Genomic DNA, 27,898 nt, shown 5'->3' with positions numbered 1-27,898 from the left:
CGCCCCACGGCTCTGCATGGCTTAGCTTAAAACGCTTCGCAGCCCAGGGCATCGCAGAGCGCCTGGGACTCAGGTACCGAGGCCATTCCCTCTTCCCAGGCCAGAGAAGCGCCGTCTGTCCGGGCTCCACACGCACGGACGCTTTGGTGGCTCCTCTCTGTGGTTTGCAGAGAGGCATTTGTGGTTTTAATCTCAGTGTCTTAGAGCAGTAAAGCAGAACTAAGTCTAACTATATATATATATATATATATATTCACATTCCATGGAAGGGCTCCTGCAGCAAGGAGTGTTTGTTCTTTGTTGTGTTGCCATCGTTTGGTTTTGTTAGGTTGTTCCTTCAAACTGGTTTGTTTGGGGTTTGGTTTCTTAGCCTAAAGGACACTCAGCCCATAAGCACTCGGATTGCACAGCCTGGTGGTGGAGTCACCATCCCTGGGGGTGTTCAGGTGAAGACTGGGTGAGGCACTTAGTGCCATGGTCTGGTTGACTGGATAGGGTTGGGTGATAGGTTGGGCTGGATGAGCTTGGAGCTCTCTTCCAAGCTGGTTGATTCTATTCTATTCTATTCTATTCTATTCTATTCTATTCTATTCTATTCTATTCTATTCTATTCTATTCTATTCTATTCTATCCTATCCTATCTTCTCCTTTGTGCCTGTGTGAGCAGTGCCTGCAGTTGCCTCACTCCCAGTGAGATTCCTGCAGGTGTTTTTCTTCTTTCAATTTTTTTGTTCTTCCCTGGCTTTGAGCCACAGTGTGAAAAATATGCAGACTGTTTCCAGAGTCAGTAACTATTTGCAGCTACAGTTTATGCTTTAGCCACCAGCCAGCTAGATTTAGTTGGGATTACTGGGGGGGGGTTTACCATCCACACTCAGTGTTTTTTTATTGTTGTGTTGTGTTTCTCGTGATGTGTAATGGGTTGTAGTTTCTGGGAGGCTCTGCAAGCAGAGAGAAAACTGCTTTACTTAGGGGGTGCCAGAGCACTGGAACAGGCTGCCTAAAGAGGTTGAGGAGATTCCTTCTCCTGGAGAGGTTCCAAACCCTGCAGCCTGCTTTGTGTGAACCTGCATTAGCAGTGGGCTTGGACTTGATCTCTGGAGATGCCTTCCAACCACCTACCATACTGTGATTTTGTCATCTGAAGGGAGCTGTCAGCCCAAGAATCATGGAATCATAGAATCAAGCATGTTGGAAGAGACCTCTGAGCTCATCCAGTCCAACCTAGCACCCAGCCCTATCCAGTCAACCAGACCATGGCACTAAGTGCCTCATCCAGGCTTTGCTTGAACACCTCCAGGGACAGTGCCTCCACCACCTCCCTGGGCAGCCCATTCCAATGCCAATCACTCTCTGTGCCAACAACTTCCTCCTCACATCCAGCCTAGACCTCTCCTGGGTACAATTGAGACTGTGTCCCCTTGTTCTATTGCTGCTTGCCTGGCAGCAGAGCCCAACTCCACCTGGCTACAGCCTCCCTGCAGGTAGTTGCAGACAGCAATGAGGTCTGCCCTGAGCCTCCTCTTCTGCAGGCTGCACACCCCCAGCTCCCTCAGCCTCTCCTCATAGGGTTTGTGCTGCAGGCCCCTCCTCAGCCTTGCTGCCCTGCTCTGGACACCTTCCAGCCAAGGACTGGGGTGCCTTTGTTTCCCCCCCTGCTATTGGCCCCGCTGCAGAGTGCGTTAGCTCTCTCCTGCTGCTGTCACGATCCTCCTCCTTCCTCCAGTGTCCTCAGCCCCACTTCGCTGTAGAGAGAGACCAGGTGGAGAATAAAGGCTCTTTTATTGCCGGGGGGCGCAGGGCTGTTTGGCAGCGCCGAGGAGTGCTCACTTCAGCAGGGGCTGCAGCGGCATGCCTTTGGCAGCACTGGCTTGCGATGACCCTTTCGTCCTGGAGGAAAAACAACAACCAACAAAGCGTGTTTGGGCTGATGGCCAGAGGAGCAGGAAGCCTGACAGCCTCAATCGCTTCGTCCGCTGCCCCCCGCAGATGGGGAATTGCAGGCAGCAGAGGCCGTTCCCGCCTGTCTCGGCAGGCTGCGCGTCGGGGCTGGCCGCAGCTGACTCACTTTGTCGCCTCGACGTCCTCGATGCCCTCGGGCAGGCGCATGTGGAGTGTCTCCGGGAGCAGGAAGGCGGCGGAGCCGCAGCACACTGCCACGCCGCAGTAGGTCACCTCAGGCAGAGACCTCCACACCTCATCCATCAGATACACAAGCGGGGCCAAAGCCCCTCCAAGGCGTGCCATGAAGGAGGTGTACCCCATCCCATTCTGCCTGAAAAGGTAGGGCACCGTGGTGGTGCAGACCACCACGAGAAAGAGATGGATACTTCATCGTATCAGACCTTGGGGAAGAGATCAGACCTTTTACCCCCCAGTTTTTCCACTGCCAGATTTTTTCTAGGTGTTGTTTTTCCTTTCTTCTTATCATCCTACCATGATATTTCCCAGAGAGCCATCGTAGCTGCTGTGAGAAATAGATGTCATTATGAGAAAGCAGCTGCAGCTCCACAGTAAAGATATCTGCTCTAAAGTCGTTTCATCTGTAAGTGCCTAAAACCATGAGTGCATTTTCTACCCATCCCCTGATAAGATGCCCTCCGATCTGCTGAGAGCAAACTAAGAGTGGCTGGAAAGCTGCCCAGTGTACAAAGGCCTGGGGGCACTGAGGGAGGGAAGAGAGAGAGGGAACATGAGCCAGCCTGTGCAAAGGTGGCCAGGAAAGCCAACAGCATCCTGGCCAGGGAAGGGATTGTTTCCCTGCACTCTGGCTTGGGTCCCAGGTTTGGGCCTCTCACTGCAGGAAGACACTGAGATGCTGGAGTGGGTCTAGAGAAGGGCAAAAAAGCTGATGAAGGGTCTGGAGAACAGGTCTGGTGAGGAGAGGCTGAGGGAACTGAGATTGTTAGTCCAGAGGGGATGGGGCTGAGCAGAGACCTTCTTGCTCTCTACAATTCATAGAATCACAGAATCAAGCAGGTTGGAAGAGAACTCCAAGCTCGTCCAGTCTGACCTAGCACCCAGCCCTAGCCAGTCAACCAGACCATGGCACTAAGTGCCTCAGCCAGGCTTTGCTTCAACACCTCCAGGGATGGTGACTCCACCACCTCCCTGGGCAGCCCATTCCAATGCCAATCACTCTCTCTGACAACAACTTCCTCCTAACATCCAGCCTATACGTTCCCTGGCACAACTTGAGGCTGTGTCCCCTTGTTCTGCTGCTGGGTGCCTGGCAGAAGAGTCCAACCCCACCTGGCTACAGCCTCCCTGCAGGTAATTGTAGACAGCAATGAGCTCTGCCCTGAGCCTCCTCTTCTCCAGGCTAAATTCCTTGAAAGGAAGTTGGAGTGAGGTGGGTGTTGGTCTCTTATCTCTGTTAAGAACTCAGGGAATGGGGTGGGGCACCAGGGCAGGTTAAGACTGAGGTTGGATATTAGAGAAGCTTCTTCACTGGAAGGGTTCTCAAAGACTGGAACAGGCTCCCCAGGAAGGTGGTTGAATCCCCATCCCTGGAGGTGTTTCAAAGAGGCAGAGATGTGGTGCTGGGGGACCATGTGGTTTAGCACCAGCCTTGGCAGAGCTAAAGAGTGGTTGGGCTTGATGGTCTTAAAGGTCTTTTCCAAACCAAATGATACTGTGAGGGATTTGTTAGTCTTCCATAAGGATTCCAGTGAGGAACTTCCTCCCACCAGTCCCACCAGATCCCAAACAATGCTGATGCTAAATTATGTCACCATTACTCAGTTGTTTCAAATAAGCTCTTTCCCCCCCTGGAAGGCTATTTAATCCCTGCTTTGAATGTCATCTCGTGTCCAGACAATTGTCAAATGTGGTGGTGTGTGTCTCATGTAACTTGATACTTCAAGTGATCATTTTTTGGTGTGTTTTAATACTTACTGGCAGATTATCACAGCAGACTAAGACTTTCCTAAGCACAGATGCCTTCTGGAGATCAAAACTACTCCCACAGAGAACAGTGCTTATCTTTTGATACGTCTCCTAACCTAATCACACAGACCCCAGATAAAAAACAGGGTAACCTTCTGCCCCTTCCTCATGTCATTCCCAGAACCTGCTACTTCTGGAGGCAAGGCATCAGTCCTGCAGGCTAGCCAACAGCACCTGCTGTGCTGGTGCCCAAGACCTGAGGGTGACATCCCAGCGAGGCTCTGCTTGTGCACTCAGGTGAGTGGCGTCTCGTACCTCAGCACGGTGGGGTAGAGCTCGGAGGTGTACAAGTAGACAGTAGTGAAGGCAGCTTCTGAGAAACCTTTGCCCAGAGTGGCTACTACGGAGCGCAGGGAGGCGAAGGCTGGGAGGAGAGAAAAGACATTTATGACAACAGCCAAAGAGCAGCCTTTAGGAGGAAGCTTCTTGTGGCTTCAGATACAAGTATGAAGAAGGTTCAGTGCTCCAACAGAGAAAACAGGGAGCTTCACAGGCCTGGGGCTGCTGCCTCTGCAGTCTGGATCAATAGGTTTGGTAACTGTTAGCCCAAGTGAGAGCTGAACTGCTGACAGAATAGGCCACAGCATTTCTGACTGGACAGTGTCTGCAGCACAGATGGGCACTTCACCTTGCCATTGCTGGACTCTCACTGGCTGTTTCACAGTGACTGGAGTCCTTCTGTTACTACTAGGTATTAGGGCTGGCACACATGAGCAACCTTGCTCCACATTGCTCTTCTAGGAGGACTTCTCCATACAAAATTGCCTGTGGGTGATTAGCAAAACCATACAAAGCATAGGAGGCCTTGAGTGACCAAGTCTAGTTGAAAGGCCTTCCTACCCATGGCAGGGAGGTTGGAGTAGATGACCTCTAAGGTCCCTTCCAACCTAAGTCATTCTGTGATTCTAGATATGCTGCTATGAAGAGCATCTCACGCTTGGGGATGATGATGTTGGCTCCTATGCATACTCCGGTCAGGATGAGGGACCACGCCTGGCTCTGTCGGCGTCCCACTCGATTCACCAGCACGTACATGATCATCTTGGCTGGGATCTCAATGATGCCAAAGACAAACTGGGAGAGGTACATGTTGAGCCCGAAGCCAGTTAGTTTCAAGCTCATGCCGTAGTAAGAGAAGGCAACACCAAACCTGCAAGGAGCGTGGTGGAGAGGGGAGTCAGGGAGACCCAGCTGGGCACCGCGCCACAAGCGCCCTGTGCAAAGCCACTCTGCTCACCACACGGCCCCGGAGCACAGGGAGATCTTCCGTAGGACTGGCGTCCTGAACAGGCTGATGTAGGAGTAACTCTTTCCTGGACTTGTGTCTGTTGCCATCTTTCTGAGGGCCTGAGAGAGGTGGAAAGAAGGAAATTGCTTAGCTGCTGCCTACATTTAGGATTCAGACATGAAAACCTAGGCAGGATGGGGCCTGTGCCCTTCCCAGCTCCAGCTCCACTTTGCCTTTGCCTGTACATTTCCACTGCAGAACGCTTCTCTGGGCATACCTTACCAGAGCCATGTCTTGGAACATGTCTTGCACCAGGAGAGGTTTTGGTCGGATATCAGAAGAAACTTCTTCACTGAACGGGATCTCAGGCTGGAACAGGCTCCCCAGGAGGGTGGTGGAATTCCCATCACTGGAGGTGTTTAGAAGATGCAGATTTGTGTTGCTGAGGCACATGGTTTAGCATCAGCCTTGGTAGAGTTAGAGAATGGTTGGACTTGATCTTAAAGATCTTTTCCGACCAAAATGGTTCTGTGATTCTAAAGACCTTTTTTAAACAGAAGCCAGCACAAGATGAGAATCTTCAGCCTCATACCTTGAGCTTTGGAGCTGAGGACAAGTGGCTACTTTTTAGATCATTGTTCAGTGATCTAGCTGAGCATATTTTTTCCATCCCTTACACCTCTAGGGTCAAGCAAGCTGGGATTCAAGCCAAGGGGTCAGTGATTTCATGCCTGTTTTGCACAATGCCTCCCCCTTCCTACATTCCTTTAAAGGAACTGCTGGCAAATCATTGACTGACTGGACAACAGAGCTTCAGCTAGGGGGAAGGGTTGACTGTGCCAAATGTTCTTTACACCCACACTGGTTGCTGCACAAGGAGAAAAGGGGAGTCTGTGGTCACTGAAAGAAGGGGCAGGACACTCAGGAGGACTACAGAGTTGTTGTGAGACTATGCAGAGAGACAATCAGAAGGAGCAAAGCCCAGCTGGAAATTAATTTGGCTTCATATGTTAAAGGGAGCAGGAAATGCTTCTACAAATCCCTTAGTAACAAAAGGAGCCCTGAGGAGAATCTCTGGCTTTTGCTGGGTGTAGGGGGGAACATTGTGGTCAAGGGTGAGGGAAAGGCTAAGGGACTCAGTACTTTCTTTGCCTCAGCCTTTAGTACTGAGACCAGTTGTGTGGTGGGTACCCAGCCCATTGGCTGCAGAATGGTGGAGAGCTGAATTAAGCCCCCACAGTCTGTGAGGAGATGATTAGTGACCTGCTGCACACATCACATGCTGGAGCATGTCAGGAGAAGGGCAATGAAGCTGGTGAAGGGTCTGGAGAAGAGGTCTGGTGAGGAGCAGCTGAGGAATCTGGGCTTGTTTAGTCTGAGGCTGGGGGGAGACCACATTGCTCTCTACAGCTCCCTGAAAGGAGGCTGTAGTGAGGTGGGGCTTGGTCTCCTCTCCTTAGCAACAAGTGGTAGAATGAAAGGAAGTGGCCTTAAATTGTGCCACTGAGATGGCATCAGTAAAACACAGTGTGTAATGATTTTACATGCCTTGCCAGTGTGACCTTCAAAGGGGCAAAGAGTGTTTAGTTGCATGTCTAAGGTGGCCATCCAATAAGAGGTTGTGAAGGGAAACAAGTCAAGAAAAGAGGGCTGCAAGCAACCAGGAGACCTGAGGAATATGTGATCCAATGGCATGGACACTGACCAGTCAAACTGGTGGTTACCCAGGAGCAGGAAGAAAATACATCCCTTTCTGAAAGGAGGTAAGATAAAAACCACAAAGTGGTGCAGAGGACTACTTGTAAAAAGTATTTATCCACTATGTTCTTAAACACGTGCTCAGGTGCCCAAGAAAGCCAACATGCAGGCCAGCATCCTGGCCTGAATCAGCAGTGTTATGACCACCAGGCCAGGGCAGTGACTGTTCCCCTGTACCCAGCACTGGTTAGGCCACACTTTGAGGAATGGGTTCAGTTCTGGGGCCCTCAGTACAGGAAAAGCATTCAGTGTGTCCAGAGAAGGGCAGCAAAGCTGGTCTGGGAAACAAGCTTGTGAGGAGCAGCTGAGGGAACTGGGATGGTTTAAGCTGGAGAGGAGGAGGCAGACAGGAGAGCTCATTGCTCTCTGAATTGCCTAGAAGAGGAGGCTGTGGTGAGGTGGGTGTTCTCCCTAGTGGAAAGTGATAGGAGGAGAGGAGGTGGCCTCAGGTTGCACCAGGGGAGATCTGGATTGGATATTAGAGGAGGCTTCTTGGCTAGAGGGAGTCTCAAAGACTTGGGACAGGATCCCCAGGGAGGTGGTAGAACCCTGGTTCCTGAAGGTGTGGAAAAGAGGCAGAGATGTGATGCTGAGCGCCAGCCTTGGCAGAGGTAGAGAGCAGCAAAATGATTCTCTGACTCTATAGATGAGGTTGTTCCTCCCTGGATGCAGGACCTTAGGCTTGCTCCTGTTGAATTTCATTGTGCGCCTCCCCTCTGCACTCTCTTCTCTGTTATGGGAGTGCTGCCTCAGCCTTACTGTTGTTAGGCTGTGCTTCTCTCTTGCTGCATCTTGAGTCCAGTGCATTGAGGCTTCTTGTCATGGCAATAGCTGGTGGAAAGACACCCTACCAAACGAAGGGGGTTTCCTGCCGCGGGGAAGCTGAGCTGCTGCTTTATCTTGGGAGGGAATGTAGCTGCTGTGCAAAGCGGAGCATGGCCCCCTGTGAGCCTGGCAAACCACACTGCAGGCTCAGCACCGCTTCGGGAATCGAGCAGAGGAAAAGTAAAGGGAAAACTGGAGAGGATGAATGTGGGTCTGGATCTTTAGTTTCTCACCTCTGGTGAGACAGTGAAGTCTTTCTTTCCATTCATTCTTGCACATCTAAGCAGATGCCTGTGAGCTTGTTTCACTTTGCCGTTGGCCATGAGCCACCGGGCAGACTCTGGGACCCACCTGGAGTGAGGAAAGAAGACAATGTTCCTGTTGGCATTCCATGTTTTCCACCCCACATGCATGACTCTGGCCACAGTCTATTTAGGTGACTTCAAGTTCAGCTAAGAATAGCAGCTGTGGTTCATGAGCAGAAAGGTAAGGGGACACCCCTGTTGCAGGTACAAGCTGTTCCACCCTTAAAGGAGTGCAGGCTGCTGTAACTGAAGCCTGTCTAGCCAAAAATGTTCTCATGTGATCTTTGATCAGAGCTTGAGTTTTCTGAGCTGGTTAAAGCTGCAAACTCTTATCAATTAAAATTAGTTCCAGAGAGTTCATCTTTGCAGATTCATGCTTTTATTTTTTTGGAGTGGGGGGGGCTGGGAGGGGTTGGGAGGGGACACACAGACTCTGGACTTTGAAATCAAAGGATGTTTAAAGATTATGATGTGGAAAGAATTTAGTAAGCTCTATACTTATTCTGTTCATTGCTAAAATTAAGGAGCTTTTACAACAATTAAAGCTTCTGCACAAGACCATCAGCAGGGTCATTGTGGCTGCAGCCCCCAGTGGCAGTCATTGTGTGACAAGTGATGCAAATTAGCAACTTGAGAGGTCACCTCAGCAGACCTGTGAAGGATGGAAGTCCTCTGACTTATTTCTCTCTCTGTTCCAGGAAAAGATCCAACACTTGTGTGCTAGTTTGAGCCTAGTTAGCATGTGAGAAGAGCTAGATTACAGGCTGTGGAAGGGAAACAAGGCTGATGTCTACCTCATTCATAGGCTTGCTGAGATGCATAAGAACAAGAACCCAAACATGGATAAGAGAGTCCTGCCACTGCTGCTGGGGAGCTTGGAGCTGCATTTTTCTCTCTCTAGCCTCTCTGCCATCTCTCTGATCAATCCACTTTGCTTCCTAGCCCCCTGGCGCAACCTCCATTCTTCCTTAGGACTGGGGTAAGGTTGAGAGGGGTGGGAGAAGGTGGAAGGGCGGTTGGGAGCCCCTCCTGGGGACTCAGGTTTCTGGGAGGGCTGCTGTGTTTCTGTATTAGCTTTTCCCCTGTCTATGTCTGTCTATCACTGTATATCCTGTAACTATCTGCTTGTCTGTTGTGCTAAGCTGTAAATACAAAGCTTCATTCCATTTCCAGAGCCACTGAATCTAGTCTGGGTGATTTCCAAAGTGGGGGTGGGGGTGGGGGCAGGGAACACCCAAACCATCACAACTTATCATAAACTCTCCTCTCCTTGGACTTCTCTCTGATCTTGCATCTGGTTGCAGTTCATGGCTACAAGGCCTTACTTGGCCTGGAGCTTCCCAGCTGGCAGTTCAGCCCCTGTGTCCTAGGGGTACAGATGGTACCTTGTGGGTTGGCACAGCAGTCGGGGTCCAGAAGATATGTGAAACACACCACGGTGGCTACGTTCTGCTGGGAGCAGCTAGCACCTACCTTCTGCTGCTCAGCCCTGTCCCCTGACAGAAGTGGCAAACAGAACCTGCCTTTCTCAAGGAGGCTTTCTGCTGAGCACCCTGTGCAGTCAGTGGGGAGACTTATGACCTTGGAGAAGTATGTGGCTATGAGGTCTACTGAGGTCACACAGTTGTCGAAGGTCTCTCACTGGAGCAGTTCAGGACCATTTCCCTGTAAGCTGTTGATGATTAATGTGCCCTAAATCAAGCTGCAGGAAGACCTAATGAACAACTGCTGTGTCACTGTTCAAGCGGTAAGTGAAAAGTGTTAGAGCAAAACCACTTTCAGAACTGCTCTTCTGCAAGTTTTCAGCTCATTCACATAAGCCTAGCATAGGATCATGCAGGTTGGGAAAGACTCCTGGGATCATCTGGTGCAGCCACTGACCCTGCTCTACCCCTAAATGGTACCCCCAGGCACCACTTCTAACCCATCTCTAAACACACCCAGGGATGGGGGCTCCACCACCTCCCCGGGCAGCCTGTTCCACTCTCTCTGTGAACCTTTTGCTGCTATTGCCCAGCCTAAACCTATCCTTCTGCAGCTTGAGGCCATTCTCTCTTCTGTCACTAATTACCTGTGAGAAGAGACCAGCACCAATCTAGGAGTGTGTCCAGCGCATCAAGGAAGGTTCTCCTGCCCCTCTGCTCTGCCCTGGTGAGACCTCACCTGGAGCGTTGTGTTCAGTTTGGGGCTCCCCAGTTCAGGAGGGACAGTGGAAGGCTATGAAGATGACTAAGGGGCTGAAGCACTGCCCTGTGAGGAGAGGCTGAGGGACCTGGGGCCTTTTGGGCTGGAGAATAGAAGACTTAGAGGGGATCTAATTGGTGTTTATAAATACCCAAGCGCTGGGTGTCAAGAGGGAGGGGACAGACTCTTCTCAGTCCTGCCCTGTGATAGGACAGGGAGTAATGGCTAGAAACTACAGCACAGGAGGTTCCACCTCAACATGAGGAGGACTTCTTTACTGTAAAGGTCACAGAGCACTGGAACAGGCTCCCCAGAGAGGCTGTGGAGTCTCCTTCTCTGGAGCCTTTCAAGACCTGTCTGGATGTGTTCCTGTGTGACCTACACTAGATTATGGTCCTGCTCTGGCAGGGGGGTTGGACTGAGTGATCTCCAGAGATCCCTTCCAAACCCTAACATCCTGTGATAGAACCATAGAATCAAGCAGGTTGGAAGAGACCTCCAAGCCCATCCAGTCCAACCTAGCACCCAGCCCTAGCCAATCAACCAGACCATGGCACTAAGTGCCTCAGCCAGGCTTGGCTTCAACACCTCCAGGGACGGTGACTCCACCACCTCCCTGGGCAGCCCATTCCAATGCCAATCACTCTCTCTGCCAACAACTTCCTCCTCACATCCAGCCTAGACCTCCCCTGATTGCACAACTTGAGGCTGTGTCCCCTTGTTCTATTGGTGGTTGCCTGGCAGAAGAGCCCAACCCCACCTGGCTACAGCCTCCCTGCAGGCAGCTGCAGACAGCAATGAGCTCTGCCCTGAGCCTCCTCCGCCGCAGGCTGCACACCCCCAGCTCCCTCAGCCTCTCCTCACAGGGTTTGTGTTCCAGGCCCCTCCCCAGCCTTGCTGCCCTTCTCTGGACACCTTCCAGCACCTCAACATCTCTCTTGAATTGAGGGGCCCAGAACTGGACACAGCACTCAAGGTGTGGCCTGAGCAGTGCTGAGCACAGGGGCAGAAGAACCTCCCTTGTCTTGCTGGCCACACTGCTCCTGAGCCAGCCCAGGATGCCATTGGCTCTCTTGGCCACCTGGGCACACTGCTGGCTCATCTTCAGCTCCTCTCTCCCAGCACCCCCAGCTCCCTCTCTGCCTGGCTGCTCTCAGCCACTCTGTCCCCAGCCTGTAGTGCTGCTTGGGGTTGTTGTGGCCAACCTCTCTACAGTGTCCTTTCAGGTAGCTGTAGAGAGCAATGAGGTCCCCCAGTTCACCTTGGGATATACAAAGAGTGAGAGGTGGCATTTTGCACTCACTGCCACCATCCCCAGGCTATAATATTTTGCCTTTTGGTTGTCTCAGATCTCAAATGAGTTCTGACATTCTGCCAACAACATCTCCAGAATGTGCTAAAGTAGATAAGTAGATTTTGATTCTGTTCTCCAGGGATGTTTAATTATCCAACAAACACTGACCTCTTGGGTGCTTTGAATAGAAGTTGTTTGAGACCTAATCTCTACAAAAGTCATTAATATGAGAGGGGGGAAGAAATCATCTGTCGTAGAAAGAGTAGGTCCAAAGGTATCTGTGAATTCCAGCACTTCCCAGCACTCCATTGTTTTAGTGGCTAATTGTCCTGAAGGAAGAGCAGGCCAGCTTGAACTGAAAAAGGCAGGAGAATACACACTGCAGTTGTGTTGGTCTGCACTGGCAAAATATCAGATGTTAGCAGTGTGCACTTGCAGCCCAGAAAGCCAAGCAGAGCCTGGGCTGCAGCAGCAGCAGTGTGGCCAGCAGGGCCAGGGAGGGGATTCTCCCTCTCTGCTCTGCTGAGACCCCACCTGGAGCACTGCACCCAGCTCTGGAGCCTTCATTACAAGAAGGATGTGGAGATGCTGGAGAGTGTCCAGAGCAGGGAGCAGAGGAGGCTCCCAGGTGACCTTCTTGGGGCCTTCCAGGATCTGAAGTGGGCTACAAAAAAGCTGGGGAGGGACTTTTGAGGCTGTCAGGGAGTGCCAGGACTGGGGGGAATGGAGCAAAGCTGGAGATGGGTAGGTTCAGGCTGGAGGTGAGGAGGAAGTTGTTGAGCAGGAGAGTGGTGAGAGGCTGGAATAGGTTGCCCAGGGAGGTGGCTGAGGCCCCATGGCTGGAGGTGTTTGAGGCCAGGCTGGCTGAGGCTGTGTGTAGCCTGCTCTAGGGTAGGGTGTCCCTGGGCATGGCAGGGGGGTTGGGACTGGCTGCTCCTTGTGGTCCCTTCCAACTCTGACTGATTCTCTGATTCTAACTCTTTGCCATCCTCACCAGGGAAACATCTTTTTTGAGCCATTAATCAATAACAGCTTCAGTTTATAGCCCACTTTTCATAAGTTTTTTTTTCTTTTTTGGCTGTTTTTAGAAGACCTGTGCAGCTTTTTAATCTGCTGCTTGGTGGTGGTGGCCAGACATTGGGAGCAAGCAAATCAGTGGTCTCTAAAAGCCTTTTCAGTGGCAGCTTGAAGGCATAGAATCAAAGAATCAACCAGGCTGGATGAGACCTCCAAGCTCATCCAGTCCAACCTAGCACCCAGCCCTGGCCAATCAACCAGACCATGGCACTAAGTGCCTCAGCCAGGCTTGGCTTCAACACCTCCAGGGACAGTGACTCCACCACCTCCCTGGGCAGCCCATTCCAATGGCAATCACTCTCTCTGACAACAACTTCCTCCTCACATCCAGCCTAGACCTGCCCTGGCACAACTTGAGACTGTGTCCCCTTGTTCTGTTGCTGGGTGCCTGGGAGAAGAGACCAACCCCACCTGGCTACAGCCTCTCTTCAGGTAGTGGTAGACAGCAATGAGGTCTGACCAATGAGGTCTTCTGCAGGCTGCACACCCCCAGCTCCCTCAGCCTCTCCTCAGAGGGTTTGTGCTGCAGGCCCCTCACCAGCTTTGTTGCCCCTCTCTGGACACCTTCCAGCACCTCAACATCTCTCTTGAATTGAGGAGCACTTCAGCATTTGGGTATCTCTCTGCTCAGTGAATAAGCAGAACATTTTGGGGCCCATGTGTGTAATGATCAGAGCTTGTTCTTCATGATGCCTGGTAGGTGTTGCTATGCTGACTCTTCTGAGGGGTTGAGTTTAGCCCTCAGCACAAGAAGGACATTAGATGAAGTTGGAGCAGGGCCAGAGAAGGCCACAACGATGGCCTGAAGGCTGGAAACCCTCTGCAGTGAGGGTTTGGGTTGTTCAGCCTGAAGAAGAGAAAGCTTCCAGTACTTCAAGGGGCCTCTAACAAAGCTGGGGACAGACTTCTTAGCAGGGCATGTTATGACAGTGCAAAGGTTGACAGATTTAGACTAAAAGAGGGAAAAAAATAGACTAGAAAGCAGGAAGGAAATTTTCACAGAGTGTGGTGAGCCCCTGACCCAGGTTGCCCAGAGAGGCAGGAGAAGCCCCATCCCTGGAACCATTCCAGGTCAGCTTGTTTGCGACACTGAGCAACTTGCTCTAGTTACAGCTGTCCCTGCTGGCAGTGCTGGGGGGGTTGGACTAGGTGACCTTTAAAGGTTCCTTCCAACCTAGAGCACTCTGTGATGTCCAGCTCGAGCTCCCTTTTGCCTCATGAGATGTGTTTGTGAGTTCTGCAATGTGATCCAACTCTGAGATGTTCAGGGGGAACTGAACAACCACCCCTAAGGTGGAGGAAACCCAGATGCCCATTTCTGAATGCTTTCAGTGGGGCAACTGTGGTGATATTTGCTTGCTTGTTTGAGCACAGGAGTTTTGTTCAGCCAGGAAATGGAGCTGCTCATTCAAAGGACTGTTTTGGGTCATCAAACAAGTTGATCCAATACACTTCACATTGCAGTCATAGTATCAGTGACTCATAGAATCAGGTTGGAAGAGACCTCCAAGATCATCCCATCTAACCTATCACCCAGCCCTATCCAATCAACTCAACCCTGTATGCTAGTTTGTTACTGCATGAAAAAGAACAGAGGGAGGAACATCAGTTCTTTTGATGAAATGAACCATCCTGTGGTCATGGAGTTGGGTAGAAGGTCTTGATGAACTCAGAGTTCTCTTCTAACTTTAATGAGTCTGTGAGCTCCCATTTTAGGGCTTAGAACATGTCAGTTCTCTCTTCAGTAAGGCCACACGAGGGAAACAGCCCACAGACAGTGGATGTCTTTGACCCATCAGGATGGTGACACAGTTGAGAAAGGCCATGGGAAGTGCAGACAGACATGCACCTGACCTGGCCTGCAGATGTCACTGGCTGATGTGGGAAAAAAGGATACCAAAGGTGTCCTTCCAATGAGGTAAGAATAGATTATGGATAGCTTATTTATCTTGAGTCTACAAGGGGTGAAAGCTGGGGATGTTGCTGCTTCTCTCTTTTCTTGCTCTGAGCCACACTTGACAGTGCTTGCAGCACCAAATCCTTCTCTTTTTTGCTGCAAGCCACCCTCAAAATGCCTGACCTCAGCCCTGGTGTTGCTTCTTTCTTGTCGCAGAAGCCATGGTGTGAGCCTAGAGTCTGGCTTTGTTGGAAGTGAGGAGAGATAGAGCCCTGGCAGTTCCAGCGTTCAGGACCCGCCGTGCCGGGACAGTCTGCGTGCAGGACACAGGCGAGTCCTGCCCGCTGTGATTGCTGGAGGCTGTGCTGGGATGGGCATTGCAACGCTCACCACGCTCACAGAGCAGAAGAGACAAGCCACAACCTGCTGCCATCCCCTCCGCCTGGCTGGCTGCGGCTTGCTGCACTCACCACAGGCAGACAATGCTCAGAAGACAAGGTCCTGTGACAGCTACCAAGAGCCAGTGCCACTCCCGCACCAAGTATGCCACCATGGCCAGCAGCATGTTCCCCACGCTCCAGAAGATGCTGATCAGGATCCCGGTGAAGGTGCGGTGCTGGATGTCCACCCACTCCATGCCTGCAAGAGGGAGGCACTGTTCAGCTGGGACACAGAGGACTTCAACGAGAAGGGGGCTGCAGGGATTTTTAACGGGGGCAAAGCGAGGTAGAATCTCTCTTCTCCTCCAGGAGAGTGCCACTATTTGGCCAGTCTTTGGTGCGTTGGTGCTTAACCTCTTGCACAGCTGTAAGCAACTAAACCAAAGCCTTTACAGAAGAAATCCTGGGCATCCAGTGACACACCTTAGGTGGTACTTTCTTTTTGGATCCCCTCCCCATCCCAGAGGCATGGACAGTAGCACTGAGGGCACCCTCAGCAAGTTTGCAGATGACACCAAGCTGTGTGGTCTGGTTGACATGCTGAAGAGAAGGGGCCTGGACAGGCTTGAGAGGTGGGCCCAAGCCAACACCATGAAGTACAAGAAGAACAAGTGCAAGGTCCTGCACCTGGGTCAGGGCAATCCACAGCACAAATATTGTCTGGGTGAGGAGAACATTGAGCTGTTGAAGTGGGTCCAGAGGAGCGCAATGATGATGATCAGAGGGCTGGAGCACCTCCCCTGTAGGAATGGGATGAGGGAATTTGAGCTGTTCAGCCTGGAGAAGGCTCTGGGGAGTGTGCCAGTACCTCAAGGGGCCTGCAAGAAGGCTGGGGAGGGACTTTCTACAAAGGTTTGTAGTGATAGGATTAGAGGGGATGGGTTGAAGCTGGAAGAGGAGAGATTTAGACTGGAGATCAGGAAGAAATTCTTTCCAGTGAGGGTGGTGAGACACTGGAGCAGGTTGCCCAGGGAGGCTGTGGATGTCCCCTCCCTGGAGGTGTTCAAGGTCAGGTTGGAATGGGCCTTGAGCAGCTTTGTCTGGTAGGAGGAGTCCCTGCACAGGGCCAGAGGGGTTTGAGCTGGGTGATCTTTAAGGTCTCTTCCAACTTTCTGTGCTGAAGAATAAATGCAGCATTAATGTAATCGGCTCCTTGTGGAGGCTCTGATGAACTCAGAGGAGTTGGAGGACAGAGTCAGAGCTTTTTTGACTGGGTTACACAGCTGAGGTGTGTGTTAGTGGCACAGTGTTGATGAACTTGCTTCAAACAAGCTAACAAAAGCAAACACCTGAAGTTTTGTGCATGCTGCCAGCATCGAAACTCGAAGCAACTTCCCAGCACCCCAAAGGATGCAGCCAAAGGGCACATTTAGAGCCACTCTATGATTCAGCAGCACTCAATCAATCTTTATCACACAGATTTCCCTTCCCCCCAGCCATCTTGCCTGTACAGTGTCCCATTTCTCTGCCTGTTCATTATTCCAGATGAAAGAAACGGACGTTAAGCTGAGTGGTCACTCCTCTGGACTCTGTCACATGTAAAGCCAGAGCAGACGGTGGTTTCCTTGTTTGTGTGTGTCAGCCAAAAGCTGATTTCCCTCCAAAGATCTGGGTGTCTTGCTACAGCCTTTAACGAGAGTCTATCCCACTTGCCTCGAAGGCATCAATCTGTCTAACACAAAAAAACCCAGAGCAGGACTTGGGACTCGTTAGGTCTTGTGTGGATTTTCCCTTTCACCTTAGTCTTAGCATGGAAACTTTTGCTGCTCTTGGGTACAATGCCTGCTGCCTCCTCCATCCCAAAGGGAGCTACAGAAGTATCCAGCACTGCCTTGGCTTCCCTGAACTTTGTAGTTTGATTTTTACTATCTCCATTACCTACATTCTTCAACTTTCAGCTCTGAATGGTTTGTTTGGTTTGGGTTTTTTTTACATGTGATTCCTTTCCACTGGAGAGAGTCCAGAGGAGGGCTAGGAGGATGATGAGGGGACAGGAGGGCATGGCTGATGAGGAGAGGCTGAGGGCCCTGGGGCTGCTTAGTCTGGAGAAGAGAAGACTGAGAGGGGATTGGATCAATGTTCCTAAGTATCTGAAGGCTGCCAGGAGGGGGGGACAGGCTCTGCTCACTGCTCCCTGGGACAGGACAAGCAGCAATGGGTGTAAGCTGCAGCACAGGAGGTTCTGCCTCAACACGAGGGGGAACTTCCTTACTGTAAGGGTCCCAGAGCCCTGGCACAGGCTGCCCAGAGAGGCTGTGGAGTCTCCTGCTCTGGAGCCTTTCAAGGCCTGTCTGGATGTGTTCCTGTGTGGTCTGTGTCAGATAGGATTGTCCTGCTCTGGCAGGGGGGTTGGACTCGTGGATCTCCTTGGGTCCCTTCCAACCCCTGATATCCTGTGAGCTGTGATCCTTATCTCTTCCTAAAAATAAAGACTGGAAACCCATTAAAACTGTGAGCAAACTCAAGGCTGAAGAGGTAGAAATACCCCACGAATGCCTCACCCTCCTCCTGCTGCTGAGGGCATGGTGGCGCTGATGGATTGTCGTAGCAGTGCGTTTGAAGGGTGAGAATTCAGTACCAGTGGAAAGGGGCAGAGGCTTTGGTCTATGGCTCTTATTGTGCTACTGGTGGTTGTAGAATCATAGCATGGCTTGGGTTAGAAGGGACCTCAAAGTTCCAGTCCCCCTGCTGTGGACAAGGACATTTTCCACTAGACCAGCTTGCTCAAGGCCCCATCCAACCTGGCCTTGAACACCTCCAGGAAGGGGGCATCCATAACCTCCATGAGCAACCTGTTCCAGTGTCTCACTACCCTCACTGGAAAGAATTTCCTCTCCTCTTCCACCTTAAGCCATCATCCTATCACTACAAGCCCTTGCGAAAAGTCCCTCCCTAGCTTTCTGGTGGCTCCCTTCAGTTACTGGCAGGCTGCTAGGAGATCTCCCCTTACCTGCAAAAGCATCACATGCAGAGAATTTGTTGGGGCACCTCTCCAGGGCATTCCCCTACCTACAGCAAATGGAGAACCTTGCTTTTCATGCCTGGAGGCAGCACACAAACTCTCCAAAAAGCACTAAGTGGCAGAAATTAGCAGAGCAGCCTGGTGTCTCTCAGCTGTTCACACTTGGCAAGAAGCAGGTAGCATGGATTGCAAGCAGTAATGACACAACAGACCTACTCATAAGTGGCTGTTTTCATCTGATTTAATACTGACAAATCACTGATTAGAAAATGAAACCATTACTTTGAAAATCGTAGCTCCTGGATCTTCTTCCCAAGAGGGATGCTCCTTTGGCTGCCTGCACTGAGGCCGCTTGCTTATCGGTTTCCAAACTCCTGTTCCTGCCAGCTCTGCCCCGTCTGCTAGACAAGTCCCTACCTCCCTGCTGCCTGTACAACTGGGCACCCACAAATCCCCATCTAGAATCATCATAGAATCAATCACCCATCTTGGAAGAGACCTCCAAGGTTGTCTAGTCTAACCTGTCACCCCGCCCTGGCCAATCAACCAGACCATGGCACTAAGTGCCTCATTAAGTGCCTCATCCAGGCTTTGCTTCAACACCTCCAGGGACGGCGACTCCACCACCTCCCTGGGCAGCCCATTCCAATGGCAGAACATACACTTACCCAGAGGCAAGACAATAATGGAGACACCACTCAAGGCCACTCCGGTGAGGGTGCGTGTGATGGCCAGCATGCTGTAGGAGACGGAGGCAGCACTCAGCATCCCAAAGAGCACAGAGCACACGAGGGACAGCAGGAGCATGGCTTTGCGTCCGAACCTGCCGTGAGCACAGGCTGGGTTATGGCAGCTGGAAACCTGTCCCAGGAGCAGGGTTTGAAATGGGGCAACCCAGAGGCTCAGGAAAGAAAATGAAAACAGTGCCTGCTCTGAACAGAGTGTCAGGGGCTGGAAGGGACCTCGAAAGCACATCCAGTCCAACCCTGTGGGAATGCAGAGTGCAGAAGAGCTGTGGGAACGGAGTGGAGGGGAATAACAACAAGTGGATGCTGACCTTGGTTCCCACCAGCTGCAGCTACCTTATCTCAGAAGGGATAGATAACAGACACCTTGTTAATGAGAACAGCAAGGCGTGGGTTATGCTGATGGAGTGGGGTGTGCTTGGCTAATTATGCTGATGTGTGGGCCTGTGCTCTGCTGGCTGAGTGCTTATATTCAGGCTGTAGCGCAATAAAAGCGTCTCTGGCCTAATTCACATTCAATCCTCTGGAGTCCTGCGTGGCAAGGCCTTGACCATCAGTGGTCTGCAGGCCTTTTGAGCCATGGTTCCTGCGGCAAGCAGGCACACAAGCAGCACAGTCTGCAACACAACCCCTCTGCCAGAGCAGGATCACCTAGAGCAGATCACACAGAGGCGCATCCAGGCAGTTGCGAACAGCGTTCCCAGTGAAACCTTCCACTTCCATACTCTCCTCTGTGAGTTTCCCTCACTGCTCTTGGGAGGCGTAAGGAGCATCTCTCTAAGACAGTATCCAACTCCCCTGGTACAACCTGGGGCCATTTTCTCTCATCCTATCACTCACTACTAGGCAGCAGAGACCAACATCCACCTGGACACAGCCTCCTCTCAGGGAGTTGTGGAGAACAATGAAGTCTCCTCCTAGGATCCTCTTTTTCCAGACTAAGCCCTGGTTCCCTCAGACATCTCTCACCAGACCCCTCACCAGCTTCTTTGCCCTTCTCTGGACTCTCTCCAGCACCTCAGTGTCTTGTTTGGACAAAACAGAACCCAGACCTTGAAGTGTGACCTCACCAGTGCTGATTCCAGAGGGGCTATCCCTTTTCTGGTCCTGCCTGTGTCACACTATTCCTGATCCAGGCCAGGATGCTGTTGGCCTTTGTGGCCACCTGGGCACACTGCTGGCTCACATTCAGGGTATCTACCTAACAAAGAGTTTAGCTGAAGATTTTTCTGGGAAATACAGTAAGAAGGACACAAAGCCATGAGAATCCCTGCAGGGTGCAGGGCAGCTATTTATGGAGCCATTACTGGAATCCTTCAGCAAATGCATGCCACCTGCTAAGGAGAGCAGAGGCAAGCTGGCAGGATTGAACTGCAGGCAACGGGCAGGCTGCTGGGAATAATGCTGTTAAAATTGTCTTCAAAGGGAGGGGTAGGAGACCACAACCTCTGAAGCACTGAATGGAGAAATTATACTAATAGGAGCACACTGAACAAGCCTAAAAATCAATAAGAAAGGCACTTAGCCTGCAGAAGAGAAGAGATCTCTAAGAAACACATCTACAGGTCTTCTACACACCTCCCTGGGCAGCCTGTTCCAGCGGCTGATAACCCTTTCTGGGAAGAAATCATTCCTAATATCCAACCAGAACCTCCCTTGGCACAACTCCAGGCTATGTCCTCTTGTCCTGTCACTTACTGCATGTGACACCAACCCTTACCTGTCTCCAGTCTCCTTTCAGGGAGTTACAGACTGCAATGAGGCCTCTCTTCATTCTCCTCCAGACTGCACAATCCCTCTTCCTGATGGGATTTGTGTTCAAAGCCCTTCATCAGCTTGGTTGCTTTTCTTTGGACATGCTCCAGCACTTCAATACCCTTCTTGTAGCGAGGAGCCCAAAACTGAACCCAGTAGTCATAGAATCATAGAATCAACCAGGGTGGAAGAGACCTCCAAGATCATCCAGGCCGACCTAGCACCCAGCCCATGCCAGTCAACCAGACCATGGCACTAAGTGCCTCAGCCAGGCTTTGCTTCAACACCTCCAGGCATGGTGACTCCACCACCTCCCTGGGCAGCCCATTCCAATGCCAATCACTCTCTCTGCCAACAACTTCCTCCTCACATCCAGCCTAGACCTGCCCTGGCACAGCTTGAGGCAGTGTCCCCTTGTTCTGTTGCTGGTTGCCTGGCAGCAGAGCCCAACCCCACCTGGCTACAGCCTCCCTTCAGGTAGCTGCAGACAGCAATGAGCTCTGCCCTGAGCCTCCTCTTCTGCAGGCTGCACCCCCCCAGCTCCCTCAGCCTCTCCTCACAGGGCTCTGCTCCAGGCCCCTCACCAGCTTTGTTGCCCTTCTCTGGACACCTTCCAGCACCTCAACATCTCTCCTGAATTGGGGAGCCCAGAACTGGACACAGCACTCAAGGTGTGGCCTGAGCAGTGCTGAGCACAAGGGAAGAATAAAGAATAACCTCCCTTGTTAGTCAGGGCATGGCCTCACCAATGCTGAGTAGAGGACAGCCACATCCCCAGACCTGCTGGCCATGCTATTCCTGGTACAAGCCAGGATGCTGTTGGCCTTCTTGGCCACCTGAGCACAACCCTGGCTCATCTCCAGCTGCCATCCATCAACACCCCGAGGTTTTTTCTCCACAGAGCAGCTCTCCTTTTGTAGCCTGCCACACACTAATGCTTCTTTGCTCCCTGAGGAGGACGATGTGCAGGAAGCTCAGTCGTTGAACGATGGATAGCACAGAGTGAAAAGCACCTCCTGACTGCAGGCCTGCATGATGTAATTCACTGGTAGGATTGCTGCCTCTGGCTCTTTGCTAAAAGGTTGTCTTTCCTAAGGGATGTCCTTTCCAGGTCATTACTCAGATTTGTAACTGTTTTTTTTCAGACTTCCAGGTTCACATTGTGACATTTAACCAGAGAGAACAGAGTTCTTCCCAGTTTCCTCACTGCCTCAGCTGCTCCTTGAGGAATGGCTCCCTGTTCTCATGACCTCCTTCTCTACTAATGTCAGAGTCAGGTTGTTCTTTCTGGGGACTCTTTTAGTTTTTGGAGTTTTTTTGAAGTGTTTGATTTGCTTTGCTTTGCTTTTGGTTTTCTTCTCCATTTAAGGCATGCTCTGAACCCCTCACTTAAATATAGAATTGTAGAATCAAGCAGGCTGGAAGAAACCTCCAGGCTCAGCCACTCCAACCTAGCACCCAGCCCTGTCCAGCCAACCAGACCATGGCACTAAGTGCCTCAGCCAGGCTTGGCTTCAACACCTCCAGGCACAGTGACTCCACCACCTCCCTGGGCAGCCCATTCCAATGCCAATCACTCTCTCTGACAACAACTTCATCCTACCATCCAGCCTAGACCTCCCCGGGCACAGCTTGAGACTGTGTCCCCTTGCTCTGTTGCTGCTTGCCTGGCAGAAGAGCCCAACCCCACCTGGCTACAGCCTCCCTTCAGGCAGTTGTAGACAGCAATGAGGTCTGCCCTGAGCCTCCTCTTCTGCAGGCTGCACACCCCCAGTTCCCTCAGCCTCTCCTCATAGGGTTTGTGTCCCAGGCCTTTCACTTGGGTGTCCTTAACCAGTTTCCACATACCTTGCAAGGAATGACCTCTTTTACCCTCCTGGTTTGGTTTTGGGTTAGCCAGCTTGCTGCTTTGCTAGGCATGTGTCTTTTCTGAAACCAAACTCACAGGCAGGGGATTTGGTTTTCAGTTTCTGCTGCTCCTGCAGCACTGATGGCTGTGCTCACTGCTGCAGTGCATCTTACTCCTAACCAAGGCCAGAGCTGCTTCTCTGGTGGGCTGCTAAGTGTCTGATCTGTGGAGCATTTAGCCACTGCATTGCTTCCTAGTATGACTTTAGTCCAGTTTTCACGTGAGAGGTTGAACTTGCCCTTTACAATTGTGTTTTCTCCTTTCTCTGCCTTTCTGCCTGCCTTTTGCAGGCCACAGGTTTGTGAAGTTCTCAACATGAAGCCAGAGCCCAGGAGGAACAGCCTGAAAGGAGCCAAACCTGTCTGAGAGGTATCCGAATACCACAGCCCCCAGCGTAACGCCAGCGAAGAAGAAGGTTGCAGTTGCCTGGTTCAATCCACGGTGCTCACACACAAGGTCCCACTGAAACACAAGGCCAAACAGTGACACTTAGTGTCCCCTTCAGTCTCTGTTGCCTTCTCACATCCCTTAATTGTGGTGGTCAGACATTGTGCCTTGCACTCGATATTGGCCAAATCTCACTGTGGGGTAGATTCCATCATTGACCACAGGACAGTCCTGAAAAGTGTAAAGCTGCATCTTACAAACCTCAGAGACATCCCAGTTACCTATCCCCAGCTGTGACAGCCTCTATGTGGACATGTGTTTGGCATCAAAAAGCTTTGCTGGGTGTGACTCAGCACAGAGAACTCCCTGATCTCTGTGTTAGCTGCTCTCAGCCTGCTTGGCTGTACCTGAAAGGAGGTTGTAGTGAGTTTGGTCAACTTCTCCTTAGTATCAGGTAGTAGAGAGGAAGTGGCCTGGAACTGTGCCAGGGGAGGGTTAGGTTAGAGATTAGGAACAATTTGTTTCCTGCAAGAGTGGTCAGGCATTGGCACAGGCTGCCCAGGGAGCTGCTGGAGTCACCATCCCTGCAGGCATTCAAGAAACCTGTGGCCATGGCACTCTGGGACATGGTTGAGTGGCCACAGTGGTGTTAACTGAAGATTGGACTTGTTGACCTTTAGAGTTTCTTCCAACCAAAACAATTCTCTGATTCAATCATCAACCCAGCCTCACAGCTTCTGTGACAAGGCCAACCAGACCTTGAACAGCCTTTCTTGCTGCAGGGGCAAAAAGCTCCTGAGCCTCACCTTGGGCTGGAGGGGCTTAGCCCCTGGCCCCTTGCACATGTCCTGAGTCCACTGCAGTGTGGGTGAAGCACCAGGAGGCTCCATGCTTGGCATCTGTAGTGGAGAGCACCTCCCCTGCCTTTTGCCTTAAAGGTGCCTTCATGCCCTTCTCCCTGGAACACTGGAAATTGGGTACAACCTTGCTGCACATCAGTCTCTCATCTGTGTGTGCCAAGAACAGGGCTGGCTGGGTGGCAGGGAGGAGGCACCAGCTCTGGATTAAGGCTTGGCCCTGCTCTCACTGAGGCAGACAGCACTATCAGCTCTTCTGAGGGGCAGCTGATGGCACTGGGCTTGTTTATTTTGGAGGAGGCTGAGGGGAGACCTCGTTGCTCTCTATAGCTACCTGAAAGTACAGCTACCTGAAGTGAGGTGGAGGTTGGCCTCTTCTCCCTAGTATCACATGAGAGAATGAGAGGAAATGGCCTGAAATTTTGCCAGGGGAGGTTTAGGTTGGATATGAGGAAAAATTTCTTTGCTACAGGAGTGGTCAGGCCCTGGAACAGGCTGCCCAGGGAGGTGCTGGAGTCACTGTTTGTGGAGGTGTTCAAGGAACGTGTGGCCATGGCACTTTGGGACATAGTTTAATGGCCATGGTGGTCCTAGGTTGATGGTTGGACTCTGCCATCTCAGCTACCTTTTCCAACTACAACGATTCTAGGACTCTGTGATTCTCCTCCCCTAAGCCCTCCTGTGGCTGGCCTGCTTTTCAAGGAAGGCAAAGCATTAACAGCAGCCCTAGCAAAGTGCTTCAGAAGGTGAGTGGTTAATGTTTGATGGGCAGAGACCTTGGGCAGGCTTAAGGTTATGACTGGCCAACATGCTGCATTTCAGGAGGAGAGCACATCTGCCTTGGCAGCAACAGGCACTGGTGTCACTGGAGAAGGGAGGCAGCAGCCTCCTGGGGAGATGAATAGGTGAGAAGGGGTGGCCAAGGGAACAGAAGTTACCAAGGTTGGAAGATCAAGAAAGTGAGTCATGGGATCATATGAATTTCTGCCAGAGTGTAATCCTGTGTGCATGCCACCTGGGCCAAGCAGAGAGACTCCTAAATATGTGTCATCCTCCAACCCTTCCTCATCTCTCAGTCACCTGGAGAAGTCAAGGTGTTGGCTTCTAACTATCAACCTAGGCAAGATGCTCATAATGATGTTAATAATTCTTGGCTTCTAGCTCTGAGCTTCAGAGAGCTTCCCCACCCCAGGAAATCTTCTCTAAACAAGTCATTTCCCCTGGTTAAAATGTAAGGATTCCCCTTCCCTTCTGGTTCTGTGCACCCAGGCGAACATCTTTCTGTCTGCTCCTCAGAGCACTGAGGTAGTTCCATTCCTGGCTCCTCAGAGCACTGAGGTAGTTCCATTCCTGGCTCCTCAGAGCACTGAGGTAGTTCCATTCCTGGCTCCTCAGAGCACTGAGGTAGTTCCATTCCTGGCTGGATCACAAGCCAGGCCTTACCTGGGTGGAGATGGTGGAGGTGAACTGCGAGTGGTCATAGACCCATCCGTGCTGGCAGTGCTGGAAGGTGGAGTTGTTTTCTGGTTGCAGAGAAGAGTTGAGCAGCAGGTGAAACTGTGGCTGTGAAAACATCTCACAGGACCTGAAGCTGCCATCAGGCTCTCGGGGGATACTGACGAGCAGCACTTGCTCCGCGGTGAGGTTCACGAGCGCCTCGTGGTGTGGAATTGCACAGTGGTGGGAGGGGGTGGCAGCAAGGAAATTGTGCAGCAGGAAATGCATGGGGAGGTTGATTCTCAGGAGGCAGAGGCTAAACAGAATCAAAATCTGGAATCTGCCAAAGCCACCAATTTCCAGCAAGAGGTCTTCGAATTTCATCTTTGCGGCGGAGGTTGCTCATTCAGAGCAGCTGTGCGCAGAGGAGCAGCACCATGAGCCTGGAAAGCAGCCTCTGCCCTCGCAGCTCAGCTGCCCATGGCTTTTCATCCAGCTGCTCCCTTGGACTTTGAGACCTGCCGGATGGTTGGCAAAAGTCACAGTAAAACCCTTCCTCTGGGGGAGAGCCAAAGACGTTGTCCTGTGTGCACACAACACATCCACCTCAAGTGGACCCGGCACGAGGTGACGTCTCTTTTAGAGGCCCTGCCTCCTCTTCACAGAACCAGGGAATTGTTCTGGTTGGAAAAGACCTCCAAGATCATTGTGCCCAACCAGCAGCCTAAGACCACCATGGACATTAAACCCCATCCCAAAGTGCTATGTCCACACATTTCTTGAAGACCTCCAAGGGTGGTGACTCCACCACCTCCCTGGGCAGCTACCTGTGGCAGTTTTTGAGCAGGAGATCCACATTAGGAGAGGAGGCTTAGGAAAGAGTGCTGTGAAAGCACTGCTGGTTTGTGGTGGGCTCCTCATATGCAGTCTCAGGTGGTGCAGCACACTCTGTCTAGCGTGAGCTGAGCACCAGTGTGCCGCTTTGAAGCTAGCTAGAATGCTTAGGTGAGAAGAACTGGATTCCAGGCTGTGAAAGGGAAACAAGGCTGATGTCTGCTGCACTCATAGGCTTGCTGAGATGGGTGAGAACAGGAGTACAAACCTAGATAAGGCATTCGGGCACTGCCTGGGCTCTGGGCTGCATTTCTCTCTAACCTCACCTTCTGTCTCTCTGATTAATCCACCTGCTTCCTAACCCCCCTGGTCACTCTCCAGTCTTCCTTGGGCATAAGGCAATGTCTGGAGTAAGGTAGAGGGGTGGGAGAAGGTGGAAGGGTGGTTGGGAGCCCCTCCTGGGGACTCAGGTTTCTGGGAGGGCTGCTGTGTGTCTGTGTTACCTTTTCCCTTGTCTATTTAAGAAGGACATTGAGATGCTTGAGCGTGTCCAGAGAAGGGCAACGAGGCTGGGGAGAGGCCTTGAGCACAGCCCTATGAGGAGAGGCTGAGGGAGCTGGGATTGGTTAGCCTGGAGAAGAGGAGGCTCAGGGGAGACCTTATTGCTGTCTACAACTACCTGAGGGGAGGTTGTGGCCAGGAGGAGGTTGTTCTCTTCTCTCAGGTGGCCAGCACCAGAACGAGAGGACACAGCCTCAGGCTGTGCCAGGGGAGATTTAGGCTGGAGGTGAGGAGAAAGTTCTTCCCTGAGAGAGTCATTGGACACTGGAATGGGCTGCCCGGGGAGGTGGTGGAGTCGCCGTCCCTGGAGCTGTTCAAGGCAGGATTGGACGTGGCACTTGGTGCCATGGTCTGGCCTTGAGCTCTGTGGTAAAGGGTTGGACTTGATGGTCTGTGAGGTCTCTTCCAACCCTGATGATACTGTGACACTGTGATTTCTGTCTATCACTGTATATCCTGTAACTATCTGCTTGTCTGTTGTGCTAAGCTGTAAATACAAAGCTTCACTCCATTTCCAGAGCTGGCTGAGTCTAGCCTGGGTGATTTCCAAAGTGTGGGGGTGCAGGGAACACCCAAACCACCACAACCAGCCAGCCCAGTTGCACATAAACCAGCCCCCACCAGAACAGTGGGGGTGACTCAGTGGGGATGCTCTGAGGCACCCAAGTGTTGTTGCTGTGGTAGTTTTGAGCACAGCTTGTGTTGAATCGTGACCTGGAGGCAGGGGGTATGGAGAGGGTGCCCAGAAGAGAGATGAGTTTCTGGGTGAGTGCAGAGAGGGAGGGAGAAGGAGTGGGCTGCAGGTGAGGGCCACCTGCTCCCCAGCGTCCTGCAGAGGATGGAAAAAGTGAAATGTTTCTCCACAAACTCCCTTTCTCCACCAGGGAAAGTAAGGTCCAAGGATGCTTGTGAGGAAGTGATGGCAGCTGCAGTGCTGACATGCAGAGAAGCTACTGGGGCCATGACAAACCCCTGTGAGGTCACAGCCCTGTGCTTGTGTGCTCTGGGGACTGATGTGACAGCCAAAGCAGTGACTGTGCAGCCTCTGACAGGGCCACATGTACAGCTACCACCACTGCACTGCCCATGCTCCATGGTTCTTCCTCTGCCTGGGTCTCTAATGTGAATATCCACTTCTCTTATGCTCTTAGCCAAGGAAATGACCATGCCAAGGCTTCTGGAAGCCCAAGGCAGCAGTTCTGCTGGCCTCCTTCCTTTCCAACAGCCGAGAACTTTTAGCATCCTGTGATTGCTGTGCCCAAGATGTCCCTAACCATTACATCCCCCACACGTCCTCCTTACAGCCCCAACACGGCAGGGGTGAGGCAATACTGATCTTAAACCCTTTTCTTTGTCTTGGGGAGGCATTTTAAGCTATGCTTGTTCCTGGTTCCTATTCAGGAAAACACTTTCTGCTTCAAAAGCACTGCATCCAGTGTCCTACTCATCACAGAATGTCAGGGGCTGGAAGGGACCCCAAAAGCTCATCCACTC

At 51.7% G+C, this 27,898-nt stretch overlaps 1 protein-coding gene across 1 annotated transcript; it reads right to left on the bottom strand.

Annotated features, from left to right (window-relative positions):
* Positions 1-1,765: 1,765 nt before the first annotated feature.
* SLC22A7 (solute carrier family 22 member 7) lies at positions 1,766-25,393 on the bottom strand. The gene is made up of 10 exons (XM_064164650.1): positions 25,016-25,393; positions 22,687-22,790; positions 18,587-18,741; positions 14,987-15,155; positions 7,993-8,110; positions 5,186-5,295; positions 4,884-5,098; positions 4,204-4,312; positions 2,069-2,275; positions 1,766-1,890 (listed from the first exon to the last, which is right to left on the bottom strand). The coding sequence occupies exons 1-10, from the start codon at positions 25,391-25,393 to the stop codon at positions 1,827-1,829; spliced, it is 1,629 nt and encodes a 542-aa protein (XP_064020720.1). The 3' UTR covers positions 1,766-1,826.
* Between the last annotated feature and the right edge of the window lie 2,505 nt (positions 25,394-27,898).

Source organism: Pogoniulus pusillus, chromosome 25 (assembly GCF_015220805.1).
Source record: "Pogoniulus pusillus isolate bPogPus1 chromosome 25, bPogPus1.pri, whole genome shotgun sequence".
Classification (NCBI taxonomy): Eukaryota; Metazoa; Chordata; class Aves; order Piciformes; family Lybiidae; genus Pogoniulus; species Pogoniulus pusillus.
This window is presented reverse-complemented; position numbering and strand designations above follow the sequence as displayed.

Bases quoted from the DNA above. Each gene is read 5' to 3' on its own strand.
- SLC22A7 (XM_064164650.1), bottom strand. From the start codon at position 25,393: ATGAAATTCGAAGACCTCTTGCTGGAAATTGGTGGCTTTGGCAGATTC. The intron at 5,296-7,992 runs GTGAGAAACTAA...CACCTCTCTCAG, and splicing joins ACTTCACTGTCTCACCAGAG to GCCCTCAGAAAGATGGCAAC. The intron at 4,313-4,883 runs GTGAGATGCTCT...CTCTCCTCCCAG, and splicing joins CAACATCATCATCCCCAAGC to CCTTCGCCTCCCTGCGCTCC.